The sequence below is a fragment of the Ruditapes philippinarum genome, unplaced genomic scaffold (genome assembly GCF_026571515.1).
Source record: "Ruditapes philippinarum isolate M1 unplaced genomic scaffold, ASM2657151v2 ctg434_1_1_1_1, whole genome shotgun sequence".
Taxonomy (NCBI): Eukaryota; Metazoa; Mollusca; class Bivalvia; order Venerida; family Veneridae; genus Ruditapes; species Ruditapes philippinarum.
The window spans coordinates 1-23,305 of record NW_026862618.1 but is presented as its reverse complement, the minus strand read 5'-3'; the positions used below and the strand labels follow the sequence as shown (position 1 = coordinate 23,305).

At 34.7% G+C, this 23,305-nt stretch overlaps 1 protein-coding gene across 1 annotated transcript in view; it reads left to right on the top strand.

Annotated features, from left to right (window-relative positions):
• The window catches only part of LOC132719603 (acid sphingomyelinase-like phosphodiesterase 3b), a 37,913-nt gene extending 25,039 nt beyond the window's left edge, over positions 1-12,874 (top strand). The window contains exons 4-6 of the mRNA XM_060703394.1: positions 3,430-3,593; positions 9,558-9,738; positions 10,469-12,874. Of these exons, the coding sequence (XP_060559377.1) occupies positions 3,430-3,593; positions 9,558-9,738; positions 10,469-11,115 (992 nt within the window). The 3' untranslated portion in view covers positions 11,116-12,874. The remainder of the gene's footprint in view (positions 1-3,429; positions 3,594-9,557; positions 9,739-10,468) is intronic.
• Positions 12,875-23,305: the final 10,431 nt, after the last annotated feature.

Below are 23,305 nucleotides of genomic sequence, written 5' to 3'. Positions count from 1 at the left end.
TTTCATTTAGGTATATTTTTTTAAAAAACTATAAAAGCTATTCACTTCAAACTTGTTATACATGATTATTGTCATGAAAGGATTCAAAATGGCAGATTACATTGTGTATATTCAAATTATTTTTTGCAAATTTATGTCCCTTTTTCAGATTTTTAGTCCTGGTTAACCTTTTTGTAACGTAACTATCAAAGTAATTCATTAAAACCTTAATATAAATGTTCACTATCAAAATATGACACCATTTCTGGAGGACAGATAACCCTACATTTTATTTTTTGTGTTCTCTTTACAGAGTATATAGGGATCACTTCTCCACATCAGAAAACTTGTCTTGACTACTGGGACTATTCCTCAAAAACTACTGCTGCAAATTTTTGTCCAAACTTTACAGGAATGGTCAATACCAAGTCTAGTTGTGCATATGATTGGCATTTTTCTGGTTCATTGATTTTTGTCAGGGTTATGGCCCTTTAATAATTTTTCAGTCTCTTAATACCACTCTAAATGCAATTTAAATGAAACTAATCAAACTACAGTATTGATCAGTAGCTTCAATACTTATGGTTCAATGATTTTTGTGACAGTTATGGTCAGGATTGGTCTGTTACTGAGGTCAACTACTTTCACATATTGAACAGGTTTTTTGCTTGAATGATTTTTGGTTGCTTTATTATACCCCCACAAACAAAGTTTGGGGGGGGGGGGGTATATAGATGTCAGTTTGTCTGTTGGTCTAGAGTTTGAAATGAGGTATTGTAATCAAACTTTGTATATAGCAACCTTATGTGGAGACCCTGGTTGGTATTGCATTTGGACCCCCTGGGGTCAAGGTCACCCATACTAAAAATAGAAAAATTATTTTCGGACAATAACTAGAGTTAGGAACTTAGGAATGAGATATTGTAATCATACATGGTGATTAGCAAGCTTATATGAAGACCCCAGTTGGTATTGCATTTGGACCCCCTGGCGTCAAGGTAACCATTACTTAAAATAGAAAAAAGTTTCTCGACAATAACTAGATTAAGGAATTAGATATTAATTGTAATCAAACTTGGTGTAAAAGCAGCCTTTTTGAAGACCCCGGTTGGTACTGCATTTGGACCATTGGAGGTCAAGGTCACCATTACTAAAAATAGAAAAATGGTTTCCCGACAATAACTAGAGTTAAAAATGAGGTATTGTAATCAAACATGGTGTAAAGCCAGCTTATATGAAGACCTTGGTTGGTATTGCATTTGGACCCCATGGGGTCAAGGTCAAGGTCACCATTACTAAAAATAGAAAAATGATTTCCGGATGATAACTAGAGTTAGGAATGAGATATTGTAATCTATCTTGGTGTATAGCAACATTTATGAAGACCCCTGTTGGTATTGCATTTGGACCCCCTGGGGTCAAGGTTAGGGTCACCATTACTAAAAATAGAAAAAAAAATTCTGGACAATATCTAGAGTTAGGAATGAGATATTGTAATCAAACTTGGTGTATATTAAGCTTATATGAAGACCCGAGTTAGGATTGCAATTAATGGAAATAATTCTTTGACTCAGTTGATACTTCATTTACATAGGTTGAGTTCAAAGTTTCCTTCACTTACTTTTTTTCAAAAAGTCAAAGTTGCTGGTGGGGGTATTAATCACCTTCAATGATAGGTCTAGTGGCCCTTGAATAAAACAAGGCCATCAGTGATGACATATGTCGCCTCATGATAGCCAATCGTATGTTGCACTACTCAGAGTAGCAGGAGACCCAAAAATCATTAACAGGGCAAACCACTTTTATTCAAGGGCGATAAATCAGCTGAAAATCATTCAAGCGAAAAACTATTATGCATGAATACTTGACCTGCCAGTCGATTCTGTAAAGTTTCATTGAAATTGCAATTTAATGGTATAAGAGTAGTTACGTCCTGACAACTTTATTAAAATCCTTTTCAATCAAGGGCCATAACTGGGCCAAAAATCATTCAAGCGGAAAACATGTGTAATATGCACAAGTACTTGACCTACTAATCAATTCTGTAAAGTTTCATTAACATTGCATTAGTGGTATAAGAGGAGTAGTCCGGACAAACTTTAAAAAAAAAAAATTATAAAAAGGCCATAACTCCAACAAAATTCATTGAACCATAAAAAGCCGATGATGTGCACAACAAGACTTGGTACTGGTTTAGATGAAATTGCACTAGTTGTTTTTGAGAAGTAGTTCGAACAAGCTTTTGTGTATCTGGCAACACACAAGAAAAACCACCTTTTTCACTAAAGGGCCATAACTCGGCCAAAAATCATTGAACTGGAAAACCTGTGCAATATGCTCAAGGGCTTGAGCTACAGATCAATCCTATAAAGTTTCATTGAAATTACATTAGAGGTATAAGAGGAGTAGTCCTGACAAACTTTAAAGCTAAAAATTATAAGGGCCATTACTCGGACAAAAATCATTGAACCGGAAAATGCTGACAATATGCACAACTATACTTGGTACTGATCATTCCTGTAAAGTTTGGATGAAATTGCACCAGTTGTTTTAGAAGTAATCCGGACAAGTTTTGTAACGGACGGATGTACTTACGACATGGTACTTATGTGACTAAAATTTCCTGTGATCTTTTTAGCCATTTTTAGTCACATAAGTTTTAAAAAAAGACACACAAGTAAATCGGATGAATAGGATCAAAGAAAATTTACTATTACCCATTGTTCTCCTTAGTATCACAAGTACCTCTGGGTTTGTAGGGACAGACAGATGGACAGACAGACGCCGGAGAAGTGATCCCTATATGACGCCGGAGAAGTGCCTATATGTAACCACTGCTAGAGGTGACACAAAAAGGAGTTAATAAAGATTGTTTGGACTAATCATCTTATACCATTTGTGCCATTTCGATTAATCTTTATAGGATTGATTGGTAGCTCAAGTACTTGAGCATAATACGTACGTTTTTCCCTTGAATGATTTTTGGCCCTTCAATAAAAAAGGAGTTTTTAGTGTGTTGCCAGCTACACAAAAGCTTGTCCGGACTACTTCTTAGAAACTACTTGTGCATTTTCATCCAAACTTTACAAGAATGATCAGTACCAAGTGTAGTTGTGCATATCGTCAGCATTTTCCAGTTTAATGATTTTTAATGATTTATGGCCTTTAAATAATTTTTTTAAGTGATGTCCGGACTAACTTCTCTTATAGAATTCTTTATTCTAATATTCTTCCTTCAATATGTTTGACTTAAGAAATATGAAAAAGTTGAGTTTGGCTCCTGCTTGCTGTAACTCTTGTTTTTTAAGTTCTAGTAAATTAAAACGATAAGCTATGACAGGTATAGTCATAGCTATATATACATGTATATATATATCATATATATGTTTATTTATGAAAATCTACTGTCTTAAAGAATATGATATAAAATTGTATTTATATTCCTTTCAGGTGGTTACTACAGTTCCCATTTATCTGAGAAGATCAAGCTACTAGGCTTAAATACCAATCTCTACTATAACCTAGACAAGCTGACCAAAGGTCTGCCTGATCCTGCAAACCAGCTTAAATGGATTGACAATCAGCTTCAGTCAGCAAGAAAAAAAAATGAACGGGTGTGTTTGGCTGTTTATCCATTCATGTGTTTGGCCCTCTTTTCGTCAATCTGAGCTAACATTTAGATACCTATGATACCAACTTAAAATTTTACAGCTCTATCTATAACATTATTGAGAAGCATACTTTTTAGCTTGACTATTTGATAAGAATAAGTTGAGCTACCCTAGTCACCCTGGCGTCGGTGTAACCACTTATGTTAAAGTTTGTGTACCACCTCAAATATTTTCAAAGACCATAGATATATGCTTTTTTTGGCATCCAATTTTTGTCCAGAGCATATCTCCTACAAGCATGGAGGAATTTCAATGAAACTTCATAGAAATGTTCACCACTATGAGAAGTCAGGTGGCACGCATGAATCCGGTATCTAGGTCAAAGGTCAAGGTCACACTTAGAGGTCTTTGAAAAACACTTGTCCGGAGCAAAACTTCTACATGCAATAGAGGGATTTCAATATAACTTGGCACAAATGTTCACTTTTGTGAGGCGAATGGTTCCATGCAAAATTTAGGTTCCTGCAGCCAAGATCAAGGTCACATATAGAGGTCAAAGTGCAGATATTAAAATATTAAAATTTGATTGGAACCATTTAGTTATCATTTATGAAAGAGATTGAAACACAAATGGTCATTATCATAACTACTGGTGTGAACCATGAACCAGGTTAATAAATGCAAGGTCAAGGTCACTTAAGATGATAAAATATAGAAATTTTGTCCAGAGCATATTTCCTCCAGGCATGGTGGGATTTTAATGAAACTTCATAGAAATGTTCACTTAAGTATGAGAAGCAGTGTCACGTGCATGAACCAGGTCTCTAGGTTAAAGGTGAAGGTCACACTTAAAGGTCATTGAAAAATGCTTGTTCGGACCCGAACTTCTACATTCATCGGGAGATTTTAATGTAACTTGTCACAAATGTTCACCGTTGTGAGGCTTATTGTGCACATAATACAGATCCCTGCTACCAAAGTCAAGGTCACATAGAGAGGTCAAAGTCTGTAAACGGGGACCATTTAGTTATCATTTATTCATGGATTGTAACACAAATGATAACTATCATGACTTCAAGTGTGACACATGTAATTAAGGTTAATATTTGCAAGGTCAAGGTCACTAGAAAAGATAAAATATCCAGATAATTTCCGGATATTGCCCAGAACATATCTCCTATATGCATATCTATAATGCCCAAATCTCTATCAAAAGCTTTTGTGACAGGCTTATATTGTTACAATAGTGTTCGACTTAGAATTTAGGTTAAAGTTTGCATACCACCTTAAATATTTTCATAAGTCCATAGGCATATGGCTTTGAAACTTTACACACTTGTTCACCATCATGCCCCAAACAGTAGTCAGGAAGAGGTAACTCTAGCAAGCATTTTGACAGAATAATGCCCTTTTTGCATACCACCTCAGATATTTAACCAGGTTTTCCGAAGGGTAAAACTGGTTATTAAATTGAGGTTTGTTGGCGGATGGGCGGGCAGGCGGACGGGCGGGCGTAAACAATTTCTTCTGTGTGCAACTCCTCCTACATTTCCTAACAGATTTTTACCAAACTTTCACAGAAGCTTTGTCATCAAGTGCCCTGGCACATATTGTCAGGGTTTTATGATTGAATAATATTTGACCTAATTATGGCCCTTTGTTTTTTTCCTTATATAGAATATATAGTGAACAATTTCTTCTGTGCGCAACTCCTCCTACATTTCTCAATGGATTTTGACCAAACTTTCACAGAAGTTTGTCATCAAGTGCCCTGGGGCATATTGGCGGGGTTTTGTGATTTGATAATATTTGAAGTTATTATGGAAGTTTTTTTTTTTTCTTATATAGAATATATAGTGAACAATTTCTTCTGTGCACATCTCCTCCTACATTTCTCAAGGATTTTGACCAACCTTTCAAAGAAGCTTTGTCATCAAGTGCCCTCAGGCACATATTGGCGGGTATTTGTGATTGGATAATATTTGACCTAATTATGGCCCTTTGTTGTTTTTCCTTATATAGACTATATAGTGAACAATTTCTTCTGTGCGCAACTTCTCCTACATTTCTCAATGGATTTTGAGCAAACTTTCACAGACTAGCTTTGTCTTCAAGTGCCCTGATGCATATTGTCAGGTTTTTGTGATTGGATAAGTTTTTACCTTATTATGGCCCTTTGTTTTTTCCATAAAATTTTATTATATGTGTAATATATCCTTTTAATCACAACAAACTTTATTAAGTTATAAAACAGAAACTATCTAGGTTGTTGCACGCCTGTCAGCTCATCTGCCTGCTTTTGGGTCCTGTAGAGTCAAGGTCAAGGTCATTGTTGCTAAAAATAGAAAATCTGATTCCAGTCAGGTCACTGTTACTAAAAATAGAAATTAGGTTTCTGGTCAATAACTAGTTTGGAATAAGATATTTTTATGAAATTTGGTGTAAAGCAAGTTTTTATAAAGACCTCACTTGGGATGGCTTTTGGGCCCCCTAGGGTCAAGGTTACAATAATTAAAAATAGAAAATTCATTATTCATGATTAACATTGCACAAAGTTACATTGTTTGTTGCTTGTATTTGTATTTCAACTACAACATATTTATCTACAATGGTGATAATTGAAAACCTGGTTTCGTGGCATTGCCATGTTTCTTGTTTCATATTCTATTGACATCTGGCTTTGAATCAAGTTGAAATTTTATACACTTCTTTGAGAGCATAATAGGACTCTCTCCAAAGCCTATAACTGTAACAATTGGAATTTAAAAATAAAGGTTCTTTTGTGAACTTAGAAAAATTTACTTTATCAAGGCTCTGCATGGGTTTTGCATGTGGATTTTTTTTCAGTTTTGTTAGAGTTACTATACTTGACTTAATATAAATTTGCAATTTTCAACTTATCATGCATAGCTCAAAAAGTATATGACCTGTTGGCCTGAAAGTTTACAAGAATGTTGGTCAGCATGTGTACTTATGCACCTTGGGGTTTTCTTGTGGATTTATTCAGTATTTGTAGTATTTGACCTTTACTTAATAAAAATTGTTTAGTTTTCAACTTGGGCACATGTAGCCACAAAAAAAAATTGACGTAGAGACATATTTAAGATTGACAAATCTGTGGAGTGTGGGGGCACCCGTGTCCCATTGACACATTTCTAGTTTATTACTTGATTCAAATGTTCATCATCATAAGACAGTATTTGTTCATGAACTGAGTTAAAGTCTTGTTCAAAGGTCAAGGTGGCACTTACAGGTTGGTCAAAGAAAAACTGTAGGTATGATCATGTGTAGAGGTCAAATGTAACATAAAGATTAGAAAATGTGTGTATGTACCATTTTGTCATCGAGAATTGAAGCATTCTGACACAAATGTAAACAAGCTCAAGGGTCTTATGAGCAAAGTAAAGAGATGATGAAATGTTGAGAATTTTGTACAGAGAATATCTTCTCTATTACCTGCATATTTATATATGCCCCCCTTCAAAGAAGTGGGGGTATATTGCTTTGCGTTTGTCTGTCTGTCGGTTTGTCGGTCTGTCGGTCGGTCGGTCTGTAGACCAAAAGGTTTCCGAGAAATAACAAGAGAACGCTTAGGCCTAGGAACTTCAAACTTAGTATGATGATTGTTCATGACCATTAGATGACCCCTATTGATTTTGGGGTCAAGGGGTCAAAGGTCAAGGTCACATTGACCTTGTAGGTAAAAATGGTTTCCGATCAGTTAAACTTAAGAATGCTTAGGCCTAGGAACTTCAAACCTGGTATGGTGATTGCTCATGACCAGTAGATGACCCCTAAAGATTTTAGGGTCATGGGTCAAAGTTCAAGGTCTCATTGACTTTTTAGGTAAAAGCAATTTCCAATCAATAACTAAAGAATGCTTAGGCTTAGGAACTTCAAACTTGGTATGATGATTGTTCTTGACCAGTAGATGACCCTATTGATTTTGGGGTCAATAGGTCAAAGGTCAAGGACGCATTGACCTTTTATGTCAAAATGGTTTTCTATCAATAACTGGACAACCCATGGATCCTTGACCTTCAAGCTCTACAAATGCATCGCTCTACAAATGTATCGCTTTTGGTCAGAAGATAACCTCAATGGATTTTTGGGGTAAAAGGGTCAGAGGATCAAGATCATATTGACCTTATAGGTAAAAACGCTTTGTGATTAATATCCCAACAACTGACATAGGCCCTTTACCTTTAAACTTCACTGGTGCATTGGTTTCGCCAGTAGATAAGCCCTATTGATAATGATTTAAGGGTCAATGGTCAATGTCATATTTACCTTTTACATAAAGACGATTTCTGACCAATAACTCAACAACTCAAGTTGCCTTGGTTTATATTTTTTTATCAAACTAAAAATGCTTTTGGTATACAAATTTCAAGGTCTTATTTAATATAACAACTTGGCTGTCATTAATGAGGCCTTGTAATATGCATATATTATTTGGTAAGATTTGTCATAAAATTGTTGCATTCAACCTTTGCGGTCACAATTACCTAGTGACTAGTCATGACCAATAGTTAAGCCTTATTGATTTTTTGGTCACAAGGTCAAAAAAAAGTTATAATACTGTATGTGTAGAAATATTTGGGGGCTTCAAATTTTCGCGATCTTCGCAGTAACATTCGATCCGCGAATTCATGTTCAGCGCGAATATTTCTACACCAATAATTTCTTAATAGTCATATTTTCGCACATCTATAGAACAATGTATATCAGTGCGTTCAAGGCTGCCATAAGTCTGGTATCCATGGTGCTTTCAAAGAGTGATTTTACTGTTTTATAAACTATACATGTAAATTCAGCTCTGTATATAAATCAGTTTCGTAGTGTATTATTGTTTGACTGATATGATTATCGGATTATTGTATAAGTATATACATGTTTGAACAATACAATTGCATCAGGCTATTTATTTTATAGTCTGAGTCATAAACATCTTGACATCTGATTATATTATATTTTGTTTTTCTAAACAAACATTTCAAACAACACAAACATTAATGATTTTAACTGATGGAAAACAAAACAAAATTTTAACAAAATCGGTGAAAAGATTATGGTCTCATTCGGTGCTGTTTAAAACTGTGAAAAATCACATACATTGTATGTTAACACATATTTTTGTTTGCCATAATCTGTCCGCTAGACAAATTGAATGTCTTTGTTCTGTACAATAGCGTATTGTTTGACATCTGAGGTGTTGAAAATAAGTGAGAAGTCCCACAATGATTACAGTAAAAAGTATGTAAACTGAAAGAAGGCTGCTTGCGAAAACCATTGCCTAATCGTGTAAGAGTAATTTTCCTTATTTTTTAACCTGATGGGTGTACGCAATTTATGATTTTTGGCAGTCACCTCCGCGAATTCAAAATAGCGCGAATATTTGTATATACCCCCAAAATGGACCTTTCCCCGAAAATTTGTTTTTTTCGCAAATTTAAATACACATACAGTTAACCTGATCACATGACTGATTGGCTGCTGATAGGGATCATACATGTTTTACAAACATATCTTGTTTTTATTGATGTTTACCTTCACGAGACTTAATGTTGTGCACTAAAACTAGGTCAGAGGTCAGGGTCATTCCTATAGGTCAGAGGAAAAAAATGTCAATGTCATAAGAAAAATCTGGAACCCTGTGAGATTTCATTGTGGGCATATTTTATGACAATGGCACCCTTGATAAATACTGGTATATATTTTTATAAACCAGACTGAGAAATCAGTTCTGATAAGCTGTTTTAATTATCTTCATATTTATCTAGGGGATGTAGTTTTGTACAGTTATGTTGTCATATTATAGTTCTGACTAAGATTTTAAAACATTTGTGCATTCTATATTAATTAATAATAAATACTGAAGTTATCACCAAATGTTTGGTATTCTTTAAAAATGCTGTTAAAGAACTAAGTTGATAAAGAACAAAATTCTTGTCCTCTCATCACCAGGTACTTATTATTGCACACGTTCCACCAGGACTGTTTGAGTTGTTTGAAGGAATGGCATGGTTCTATGAAGACTTTAACAAGAAATACCTGGAGGTGATGGAGAAGTATTCTGATGTAATTATAGCACAGTTGTATGGCCATGAACATACGGACAGCTTTAGAGTACAATTTGATAAAGAAGGTACTTTTTTCATGCGGTTTCTTGTGCCAACCAATCTACAGTTATTTCTGCTTTGTGCTTTATGATACATGTAATTGTATGTATGCAGTTTTTAACTCAATAAATTACAAACACAAATGTACCAATGAATGGGTATATAGTTTTGTTCTACTAAAATTGTTTTGCTGACCTAGTCTAATTAATTTGGTATTTGTCTGTAGGATTAGGCAACTCAAGTCTTGAGGGTTATTAGATCAAAGGTAATTAACAGTAATTTGATTTCTCACCCATTTGATAATTAAGAAGGCCTTTGTCATTATAATCGTTGCAGCCTAATTATGACCAATAATGTGTTCTTTCTTAAAATCATTTCTTCATTTAATTATGACTGAGCCAGATAATCCAATGTCATTAACAATCCAACTGATTAAATGTTTTACTATTTTTACCTGACATTGACTGTGACAATTCTAAGAGTCTTACATGAAAATGTATTTAATGTGCACTTAAAGTATTGTGCATGATGCATTAATGATTTGATTGTTATATTTTGCCACTTACTACAATTTAATGGAAACTCGAGGTTTGATTATTAAATATAAGCATTGAGCCTTTGCATTAAAAGATGTCTATTCATTTGGTTCATTAACAGATTTTGCAAAATCAACCAGTTTGATAACCAGTTACATTTTTTCTAAAGCAAATCTTAATGGTATTTTAAAGCTTACTAAGTTTCATCCTTGTTCCACAGGTAAACCTATTTCTGCATTATTCTTGAGTCCTGCTGTAACACCTTGGAAAAGCACATTACCAGGTGTAGGTGCCAATAACCCGTCTATAAGACTGTTCCAGTATGACAGAGAGACAGGTGTGCTACTAAAATATGAGCAATACTTCCTCAACCTGACTGAAGCCAACATTGCCAGTGATCCGACCAAATGGGAGAAAGAATATGACACTTCTGATGTTTATGCCATTGATCAACTTAAACCTGTTGAACTGCATACTGTGTTAAAGGGATTTTCTGATAAAAAGAATAAAGTCTTTAGGAAATATTTAGACTTCAATAGTGTGAAATGGCTTGTAGGTCAAAACTGTAATGACACATGCTTTCAAAAGCATATCTGTGCAATATCAGAGCTAGACATTGATAACTATAAAACATGCATGGCAGGTGGACAGACAACCGAACACCCAGAGACATCAAGCAAGCATCAGCATTCCACGCCAGAACCTCAAGTGCCTAACTACATGTACTATGTGATAGGAACACTGGCTGTAGCACTATTTATTTTATTCTTAGTTGTAGCTTTCATGTGTTTTAAGAGAGGTGGTAGGGTATCTGCACCAAGATATGCTAAATTTGGCTCCCTTTCTGTAAATACTCAAAATATTTAAATGCTATTGTAAAATAATTAACATGATGGAAAGAAAAGAAATAAAAATCATATTATACTAATTATGAATGTTTTAGAATGGTAGTTAATCTTAAAATTTTAAAGGTTCAAGCTTAAAATAACAAAATTATTCAAGCCAAGAATTTGATCATTGTGTAATTAAGTGTTCAAATCTGGATATTATGCAAGAATAAAAATATATTTACCTTCATCAAATTTAATTTTCAAAACTAATTTAGTTATTATTGTACAGTTTAGATTGATATCATATTGAAGCATTCCATTTAAAAAAAAATATAGTTATAAGAATATAATCATAATAATGTCTTTAGGTTGTTTGCCCCAAGATACATTCTTGTTTCTAATTAGTATATTTGTGAAGTGTATGAAATGATAATATAGTTAATTGTTTAAATATATTTGATAACGAAACAAACCAACAATACCAAGAGGAGATGCGCAAATCGTTGTCTTGTTCCGGTCAGTTACTTTAACTCAGAATTATGGCCCTTGATTAATTATGCAGTATGCATGTAGAACAATATTATTTGTTTCTGCGCTACTTCTCTGCAACTACTGGCTGGAATTCAATGAAACTTTATGGAAACCTTCAATACTAAGAGGAGATGCCCATATCGTGGCCTTGTTCTGGTCAGACACTTTAACTCATAGTTATGGCCCTTGATTAGTTATGCAGTATGCATATAGAGCAATAATCGTTTCCGTGCTACTTTTCTGTAACTACTGGCTGGAATTCAACAATACTTCATGGGAATCATCAATATCAAGAGAAGATGCGCATATCATCGGCTTGTTCCAGTCAGACCCTTTAACACAGAGTTATGGCCCTTGATTAGTCATGCGGTATGCATATAGAGCAAAAATCGTTTTCGCGCTACTTCTCTGCAACTACTGGCTGGAATTCGAAGAAACTTTATGGGAACCTTCAATACCAAGAGAAGATGCATATATCTTCGCCTTGTTCTGGTCAGACACTGTAACTCAGAGTTATGGCCCTTGATTAGTCATGCAGTATGCAAATAGAGCAATAATTGTTTCCGCGCTACAAAATGTACTTCTCTGCAACTACTTGCTGGAATTCAACAAAACTTTATGGGAATCATCAATATCAAGAGGAGATGTGCATATTGTCTGCTTGTTCCGATCAGACTCTTTAACTCAAGAGTTTTGGCCATTGATTAGTTATGCTGTATGCATATAGAGCAAAAATCGTTTCCGCGCTACTTCTCTGCAACTACTGGCCGTAATTCAACGAAACTTTTTAGGAACCTTCAATACCAAGAGGAAATGCACATATCATCGCCTTGTTCCGGTCAGACACTTAAACTCATAGTTATGGCCCTTGATTAGTTATGCAGTATGCATATAGAGTAATAATTGTTTCCGCGCTACTTCTCTGCAACTACTGGCAAGAATTCAATTAAACTTTATGGGAACCATTAATACCAAGCGGAGATGTGCATATTGTTGCCTTGTTCAGACCAGACCCAGAGTTATTGCCCTTGATTAGTTATGTAGTATGCATATAGAACAACATTGCCATTTCTTTGCAACTGCTGTACTGATTTCAACAAAACTTTATGGCAACCATCGATACAAAAAGGCAATTTACATCTCATTTGCATGTCCAGATATTACTATTTAAAACAGAGTTCTGTTTTTGCCCTGAATATTTATCATGTACAAAGAATATTACTGTTTATGCCATGATAAATATATAAATAAAGCCTTATGTCTTCTGTTGTTGTGTTAGTAATAACCAGTACTCAGCGGGGGATATAAATTCAACGAATTTGCTTGTTTTCTAATAGGGACACTTTCAGTTTTTCATTTTTATCTTAATGTATCCTTCTTTTACAAGTACCATTTATGCCCTTAAATGTAACATAGGTTACTGTCGCTACCTAGAATTTTCAACTTTGATGATGTGTTGCAGAAACATAAGTTCCAGAATAAACGAAACATGTGCAATTAGTCATTGCTGCATGCATATACATTCTGATTATTATTGAAAATTGTACTTGGCTGTTAAAACCTCACTGATATCATGGATGATAAAATGTCGCCAAATACATGTAAATAAATAGTAACAAACTTAAAGAATTTGATAGCGAAACAGAAGTAATGTAATGCCTAATAATACAGCGTATGTATAATTATAAGCAAATATAAGCTGCCAGTCTCTCAAATATCATTCTGTTGTTTTGAAAATTTTATTTTTTATTCGTATCTTTTTCAACGACATTTTATACAGAAACATACGTTACCATGGTTTTTACGCAAATCCATTCAAGAAAATTCAAAACAAGAATAAAAATTTATCTTTGTGTAATTCTGATAATTATTAGTCCCGAATTATATAGCGCGTTCTACGCTCTTGCTTTATTTTTCAACCAACTTTTAATGTCAATATGAAACATACGCTACAGAAATATATGTTACTAGCTTTAGGATCGTTGAATGTTCATTGTCCGTTCACATTTGTTCCTTAACACTCTAGTAGTCACATTTTTACCTCAATCATCATCAAACTTTGTCAGGATGCTTGCCTAGGTAATTGCTCGGTTGAGTATGGACATGGGTCATCTCGGATGAAAAACTAGGTCACAGGAACATAAAAGTGCATTTTTATGAAAATAGAATGATGTACATATGTTGCCTGAATAAAAGAGCCGATTTACATGTAATTTTGAATTTTATGGCAGATTTCATGAATAAGCCAGTATGAAACCTGCGTAACTCCAACTTAAAACTCAACAATTGTGGATTTTCAATATTTTCCAACCGCAAATGTTCGTTTTATTGAGAATGAGCGAGAAACAGCCGACAATTACGTTCATAAGAGAGTAGAAATTAGTGTGGTGATACAATTATTATCCCCCGCCGAAAGGCGGCGGGGGATATAGAAATAGTCTCCGTCCGCCTGTCTTTCCGCCCTTCCGTCCGACATTTTTGTCCGGAGTATATCTCAAAAAGTATTTGAGGTATCATTTTGAAACTTCATAGGTGGATAGACCTCATAGAGGAAGAATGCAGTGCACAAGAATGATAACTCTACCCTGCATAATTTTTGAGTTATTGCCCTTTGTTATTTTTCAAAATTAATTTTTGTCCAGAGCATAACTCAAAAAGCCTTTGAGATATCAACGTGAAACTTCAAAGGTGCATAGATCTCACTCAGGAGGTGTGCAGTGCACAAGAATGATAACTCTACCTTTCATAATTTTTGAGTTATTGCCCTTTGTTATTTTTCATACTTTATTTTTCACCTGAGTGGAGCATAACTCAAAAAGTGTTTGAGATGTCAACATGAGATGTCATAGGTGGATAGATCTTATTGAGGAGGAATGCTGTGCGCAAGAATGGTAACTCTTCGCTATATAATTTTTGAGTTATTGCCCTTTGTTCTTTTTCATACTATTTTGTCCGGAGCTTATCTCAAAAAGTATTTGAGGTATCAACTTGAAACTTCATAGGTAAATGGAACTCATTGAGGAGGAGTGCAGTGCACATGAATGATAACTCTACACTGCATAATTTTTGAGTTATTGCCCTTTGTTATTTTTTCAAAATTAATTTTTGTCCAGAGCATTACTCAAAAAGCCTTTGAGATATTAACATGAAACTTCACAGGTGCATAGATCTCACTCAGGAGGTGTGCAGTGCACAAGAATGATAACTCTTCCTTTCATAATTTTTGAGTTATTGCCCTTTGTTATTTTTAGCTCACCTTGCACAAAGTGCAGGTGAGCTTTTAGGATGGCCAACCAAATGGCGTCCGTCGTCTGTCGTCCGTCCACATTTTAAATATTCTAAGGACATCTTCTATGATACCGCAAGGCCAATGTTAATGAAACTTGGCAGGAATACTCTTTGTATGAAGCTCTATCAAGATTGTTCAAAGAATTCCATTTCATGCAGAACTCTGGTTGCCATGGCAACCGAAAGAAAAATCTTTAAATATCTTCTTTTAAAGAACCGAAAGAGCTAGAGCTTAGATATTTGGCATGAAACATCTTCTAATGAGTGTCTACCAAGTTTGTTCAAATAAAGGCCTAGGGTCAAAATTGGCCCCGCCCCAGGGGGTCATTGATTTTCCCTATATGCATATAGTAAAAACTTAAAAATATTCTTTTAAAGAACCCAAAGAGCTAGAGCTAAGATATTTGGCATGAAACATCTTCTAGTGAGTGTCTACCAAGTTTGTTCAAATAAAAGCCCTGGGGTCAAAATTGGCCCCGGCCAGGGGGGTCATTGATTTTCCCTATATGCATATAGTAAAAACTTAAAAAATCTTCTTTTAAAGAACTGTAAAAGCTAGAGCTTAGATATTTGGCATGAAACATCTTCTAGTAAATGTCTACCAAGTTTGTTCAAATAAAAGCCCTGGGGTCAAAATTGGTCCCGCCCCAGGGGGTCATTGATTTTCCCTATATGCATATAGTAAAAACTTAAAAAATCTTCTTTTAAAGAACCCAAAGAGCTAGAGCTAAGATATTTAGCATGAAACATCTTCTAATGAGTGTCTACCAAGTTTGTTCAAATAAAAGCCCTGAGGTCAAAATTGGCCCTGCCCCAGGGGGTCATAGATTTTCCCTATATGCATATAGTAAAAACTTAAAAAATCTTCTTTTAAAGAACCCAAAGAGCCAGAGCTAAGATATTTGACATGAAATATCTTCTAGTGAGTGTCTACCAAGTTTGTTCAAATAAAAGCCCTGGGGTCAAAATTGGCCCCGCCCCGGGGGGTCATTGATTTTCCCTATATGCATATAGTAAAAACTTAAAAAATCTTCTTTTAAAGAACCGTAAGAGCTAGAGCTTAGATATTTGGCATGAAACATCTTCTAGTGAATGTCTACCAAGTTTGTTCAAATAAAAGCCCTGGGGTCAAAATTGGCCCCGCCCCAGGGGGTCATTGATTTTCCCTATATGCATATAGTAAAAACTTAAAAAATCTTCTTTTAAAGAACTCAAAGAGCTAGAGCTAAGATATTTAGCATGAAACATGTTATAATAGGTGTCTACCAAGTATGTTCAAATAAAAGCCCTGGGGTCAAAACTGGCCCTGCCCCGGGGGTCATTGATTTTCCTTATATGTGTATAGCAAAAACTTAAAAATCTTCTTTGAAAAAACCCAAATAGCTTGAGTTTAGATATTATACATGAAACATCTTTAAGTAAATATCTACAAAGTTTGTTCAAATAAAAGCCCGGGGTCAAAACTGGCCCTGCCCCAGGGGTGTCATTGTTTTTAACTATATGTGTATAGTAAAAACTTAAAAATCTTCTTTTAAAAAACCCAATGAGCTAGAACATCTTCTTATGGGTGTCTACCAAGTCTGTTCAAATAAAAATTGACCCCGGGGGGGGGGGGCTATATACAGGTGAGCGACCTCAGGGCCATCATGGCCCTCTTGTTCATACTTAATTTTTCACCTGAGTGGAGCATAACTCAAAAGTATTTGAGATGTCAACATGAAATTTCATAGGTGGATAGATCTTATTGAGGAGGAATGCTGTGCACAAGAATGATAACTCTTCCCTATAAAATATTTGAGTTATTGCCCTTTGTTCTTTTTCATACTATTTTGTCCGGAGATTATCTCAAAAAGTATTTGAGGTATCAACTTGAAACTTCATAGGTGGATTGATTTTACTGAGGATGGGTGCAGCACACAAGAATGATAACCTACCCTTTGTTATTTTCAGCCATCAGTATTCATATAGGTTTCAAATCTTTAATCACTTCAGCCATCAGTTTTCATTACCAAAAGACCTCTTAAAATTGAATTATCTGCTCTACTACATATACATTCTTCAAATGAGCAATCACATTCGGCGGGGGATGGCCATGTTGACATGGCTCTTGTTACAATGTTATTAATCCAGGGTTTGCATAAAACATGCAAAGTGTCTCTCTTTATTTAAAATGACAAGGATTTAAATATGTTTATCATCATAGTTAGTACGAAAAAGAAACTAATATTTTTTTAATATCATACATGTTGTAAGCTTGATTGTTTGAAGAATAGTGGGACTATCCAACTCGCCCATGCATTGGCTTCGACATAATAATTTTGTTTTGCATCTGTTATTGCCCTTGCTTAGATGCTTTAAATGTTTGTTAGGTATAATGTAATCCCAGTGATGGGGAAAGAACAAACTTGTTCACCCAGATTATTTCAACCTTAGCTAATGCTTGCACTAACATCATTTGTCATGGGCGAATATTCCTGGTATGTCACCTTCACTTGGATGAGGAATTTTATTTCTTTAATTTTGTATTGCTTGTTTTTACTGAGTTTTGTATATTCGTTTGTATATATATTAAATTTATTATTTATCTTTTATTATATACATACTAACTGCAAGAATACGTTAACATGTCTATCTATACACCCCAGAATTTATAATCGGTTGTGATTGAAAGCACTTTCATGACATGACCACTTAGTTGAGCTAAGAAGTAGAAGTAGTAATGTTATAAGTAGCGATACCAATTTAGTAACCTAAAATGACATTATGTAGCCAATTTTTTAATAACGTATGTAACCGCCACGTGCCCGGATGATAGCCTCAACCCTTCTCCTCATACTACCAGTAATGCGTCTAATGTGATTTTGAGGTAAATTTTGCCATTCTGTTCCAGTTATTGTAGGTTGACTACAGGTGGTTCGTACTATTGCCCAAATAAAATTCAAAATTTCAGTTGTAGTCATGTCAAAATTGAGGCATATGCCGGGTGTGGGGAGAAGGGTTGAGGCTATCATCCGGGAACATGGCGGTTACACACGTTATTAAATATTTGGCCATATAATGTCATTTTAGGTTACGTAATCGTCCACATTTACCAAAAAATATCCACCAGTAAATGTTTTGTAAACGCTCCAACACCATACTTATATAAACACATATTTGGTAAAAAACAAAACATTTGCTTATGTTTCAATAATTTGGTTACTCATAAATTTACTGGTTTATGATTACTCAATTGGTATCACTTCTTATCAAATTACTATTTCTTAGCTCAATTAAGTCGTCATCTCATGACAGTGCTTTCAATCATTAAACCAATTTTAAATTTCCGGGGTGTGCTTTACTTATTTCCAGGTGTATATTTTGTGTTCTGTCTTTAACGGGAGTTTTCTAAAGCTTGTTGATGCATCTTGATATACAGATAAAGCCCATGGTGCATTGTAATAATCTTTGGTGCAATTTATTGTACAACTTATAATAGTCAGTACATTTTGTAATAATTGTGTTAAATAAAAATGTTTCTTTTATATGGTAGTTTGGATGAGTCGGTTTATTTCAATATATCATGTACAAGTCCATTGAAATTAAGTAAAGCTATAGATATACAAGTACGGTATTATACACTATTATGTTTTTAAACGAAAGTACAAACTGTAGACCTTGTTGCCGTTCTTACGGATTTGATTGTAATTGGTTGACAATGGGCATTCTTAAATTGATGTCAAGTAAATACATTCGTTATAGTACTTATTATAGAAAACAACATTCTTTGATTTTGTTTACATCTGAATAAACGAGGTAGATCTACTCTCAAATGCGATAATTATGATTATAATGATGATTGACCATATTTGTTAACCCCCTTCCGCATAGCATCCGTCCGTCCATAACACTTCCGTGTCCGCTCACGGATTTATATTTAAATCCGTGGTCCGCTCCATAACTTTTAAACCGATGAAAAAAATTTCAAATAACTTGGCAAAAATGATCACCATAATGAGACGATGTGCAGAGCGCAAAAATTGGATTGCTACCCCCAACGTAAAGGTCACACTTAAAGGTCAAATGTTAAAAAGTCTTCATTTCATAATAAATAGTGTACATTTCATGTCCGCTCTATAACTTAAACCGGTCGATGCAATGTTTTCAAATAACTTGGCACAAGTGATCATCATAATGAGACGATATGCAGAACGAAACAATTAGGTTGCTACCCCCAAGGTCAAGGTCACACATAAAGATCAAATGTTAAAATCTTCATTTCTTAATAAAAATTCTACATTTCGTGTCCGCTCCATAACTTTTAAACCGATGAAAATTTATTCAAATAACTTGGCACAAGTGATCACCATAATCAGACGATGTGTAGCGCGCAATAATTGGGTTGCTTCCTCCAAGGTCAAGGTCACACTTAAAGGTTAAGTGTGGAAAAGTCTTCATTTCGTGTCCGCTCCATAACTTTTAAACCGATGAAATTTTTTTCAAATAACTTGGCACAAGTGCTCACCATAATGAGACGATGTGCAGAGCGCAATAATTGGGTTGCTACCCCCAAGGTCAAGGTCACACTTAAAGGTCAAATGTTAAAAAGTCTTCATTTCATAATAAAAAGTCTTCATTTAGTGTCCTCTCCATAACAATTGCTGAATTTTTTTTTAAATAACTCACCATTATTAGACGACGTGCAGAGCGCAATAATTGGGTTGCTACCCAAAAGGTAAAAGTTACACTTTAAGGTCAAATGTTAAAAAGTCTACATTTTGTGGCCGTTGCATGTACGGTTTCATGGTGCACCGTAAGGATACAGTTGGGGTTATAAAACAGACCTGACGACAGGTAGAACGTTTGTCTGTGAATTAGGCGACCAGGGTTCGATTCTCGGACGGTGCAGGTCACTTTCGTTGTGGTTGATCATGAATAACTTTCTACGGTTACTCGCCCTGTACCTCCCCGATGGATGAACGATGCGGTGGCTGAACTATGCTCTGGCTCTGGAAAATTTAATGTGGCTTACTGCCAGTAATTCCTACAACCACCATTCACTCCTTAGTCAGCCTGTATAGCTGAATCAGTTAGATCGCGAGACTTGCAATTTTTCGAGTTTCATTTACAATATTTTATAGAAAACTTTGATTAAAAAGTGTAATATGTCTCCCAAAACAGTCTCCCAAAACAGCAATAGAAGAAAGAAAGGGAATGAAGTCAGAGAGGGAGAAAGCAAGGACTTCACCCAGAAAACAAGGAAAAAGACCAGCAGAAGAAAAAAGTGTGGGGTGAGAAAACGGTCTGACGAGGAAAAGAGTACGAATACCGTACGTGAGACAGCCGACCGGATACCTCACGTTTTTTTGTCCGTATACCTTACAATCACCGTACGATGGTTACAAACTGGCCGGATAATGGTCGATAACGGCAGTCGGCCGATTACGTTAAGAATATTGAACGATGTCTAGAAAAAAGATGTAAAAGTTTAAACCAGATGATCGGGCGAGTACCCTTCGGAAATCGTCTGAATACATACCGGACCACAGAGGTGAATGACTCCTTCCCGGACATGATTAAAATATTTCTCTCCGGTTTTAAATTATCCAAGAAGTCCCCTCGGACTGCCCGCGCTTGTAATGTGACTTGGGCTTAAATAGGATGTTACTTTGCTGTAGTTTTTAGGGAGCAGCACAGTTTTCCAGAGTATGTTTTTTGTTGTTGTTGTTCATTTGTTAATTTTAGTTTTTTTTAGCGGCACAGTTTTCGAGTCTTGTTTTTAATGGGGCGGGTGGCGATGGGAATGGATAGTTTTTCAGAAGTTGGTTCTTCATAAGCGAGTCGACCACGATTTGAAACTTAATGAATATTTGTTTTTGTTATACCTTTGTGTATTTTATTGCTACTATTAAACCAACAGTTGATTTTAGTTGCATATATGCATGATGGTTAATAAGAGCTTTTGCAAAGTATTCATATTTAAATGGTTATCACGGTTGCATATATCCAACTGATTTAGGTGCATATATGCAACTGAAATTTTAAAGAATATATGTAATTTTGCATAGTTTTTATGACATTTGCATTTGAAATATTAGTTTGTTATATATTTTGTATGTTCTCTATTATGCATTTTTCCATTAAAATCAATTGAACGAATTTGATTAAATGACAATTTCACAATATTGTGTTTTGTTTTACTGAAATCGTTCTGAGAAAATTCCGGAAAACAAACAATCTACAAATATAAATAGTTCGCTGGCAAGTGTGTGATTTTTGGTACAAGATATAAACTAAATAAACTTAAGTCAGCTATCATACTATTGAGAATAATCCGAAATTATCAATTATCATTAATTGAAATTTGGCCTTTTTAACATTAACGCTGCCAGACTGAGTAAATGAGTAAATGAAAGAAAACTGAGACAGAATTTTTAACATGAATAAAAACTATTTAGACAAGATTAGTAATGATATTTATGGTATGCAATTTACACGTTTCAGATCTTGAAATAGAATTAGGTAAATAAATGTGTGAATACAAACGAGTAATGGTGACATCTGAGCCTCAGAAATATATGTTCATTTTTTTTATATATTTATGTAAATCCAAATAGACCTAGCTTATCATATGCACGGTTGACTTTGACCTTCAAGGTCAAATAACATTTGAATTTTTTTTACCAACAAATTATGTGTTGTAGGATTACATTTAACTATAAAATTCTTCCTCTGATGCGTTTGACTTTAGAAAATAAGAAATTGCCGAGTGTTGCCCCCGCTAGGCGGTGGCTCTTGTTATTTGAATATTTTAATCACTAAGACTTATACCATTCAGGCGCTGATGCAAAAGTTTTACCAGAGGGGTGGGTCAAGAAGTAATGCTTATTCCAAAGGGGTCATTTGTCAAAATGTTGCTGACTTTACTAGTTTTTGCGTTATTGAAATGGGCACATTTTACAAATTTCAAATATTGATAAAAACAAAAGAAATGTATCATTTTGACATTTTTGAAAACACATTTTAATCTTCTTGCAAACTACAATGTCCAGAGCTTAGATCTTTTCTCATGTAGCTTTGTCTTATAGGTCTCTACAAAATTGACAAAAATCATGAACCACTTTTACGAGATGACTCCATCATTGAGGTCACTTAGTTTACATAGACTTTTATAATATAAATATGACTACATACACTCTGATAAACATGGCAACATCCAAGAGCCTTGCAGTAGTCAGTGACGGTACTGTTTTTGTCTGCAACCGTGGGGAAGAGTGACATGTTGAGCTTGAATTTTACCCGAACAAGCAATATGTTAATAATTGGAGTGTTGTCCGACAATATTTGTCTGCCCATTTTGCATACACTAGCCGGTGGTTGGCCGTGGTATTTTTTCGGACGAAGTTGTTTGACTTCCTGTAAAATTTACAGGGAGCAACTGAATATGAGAGAAATTTTCATTGGGCATTTTAAAATTGCAAAACTAAAATCCGGTTTAATCTTAATTATTGGCCATTCTAAAATTAGTATAATAATCTAAATGATCTTTCAGAAACGCACGAGTATACACGTTCAAATATTAATAAATAATATAAAGTAGTATCGGAAACACTTTCTTTTGGAAATCTGTGAACTTCCCCAGAATAAATATTTTACACTGCTTAAAAAAGTGTCATTAATTATCTAGTGAATATCTTATTCAACATAAGAATTTAACCGTTCTATAATGACGAGACGACCAATTATGTCCATGATCCCCGAAAAAACATGTGCATACCGAAAGACATCGTGGCAAGTAAAAAACTTTACCTCGTCCGAGTACAAATGTATCTATTAAAGATACTTTTGGTAATATTTATATCTAATTTCTGTTTTCATGGAAATCTGTAGTCGCACCCAGAACGAGTAAAAGTATTAAAATGTTTGATTTTAAGTGAATTAAATGTCGCTGTTAAGAAAGGTTCAAAAAAATTATAAGAAAAGAAAAACAAACGAGATTTTTAAGATGTGATGAAGTTGGCGGCCTGGCGGCAAAAAATTGATAAAAGATCTCTCAAAGTATATATCTTTTTAAATAACAAGAACTTCATTAAATACCATTTAGTTTATATAACATTTCTTTCCAAGCTTCACAAAAATGATTAATAAAAAAAGTTCTGTGAAAGTGTTTTTTTTCCGCCTTCTTTTTTATATACCTTTTAAATATCAGGAATTGGTCCTAAGAACTTCATAAAGTCCCTTTTTATCAGATTTATAACATTTCTACAAAACTGTACAATTTTCTGGCTGCCAGGTCGCTAGAGTAAAAAAAAATCTGTTGTTTTTTTGTCTTTTATATAACTGTTAAATGATAAGATATGTCTTTAAAAGTTAATCAAGGGTCGTTTTTCAATTTTTTTTCCCAAAACTTTTACAACATTGAAATTCCT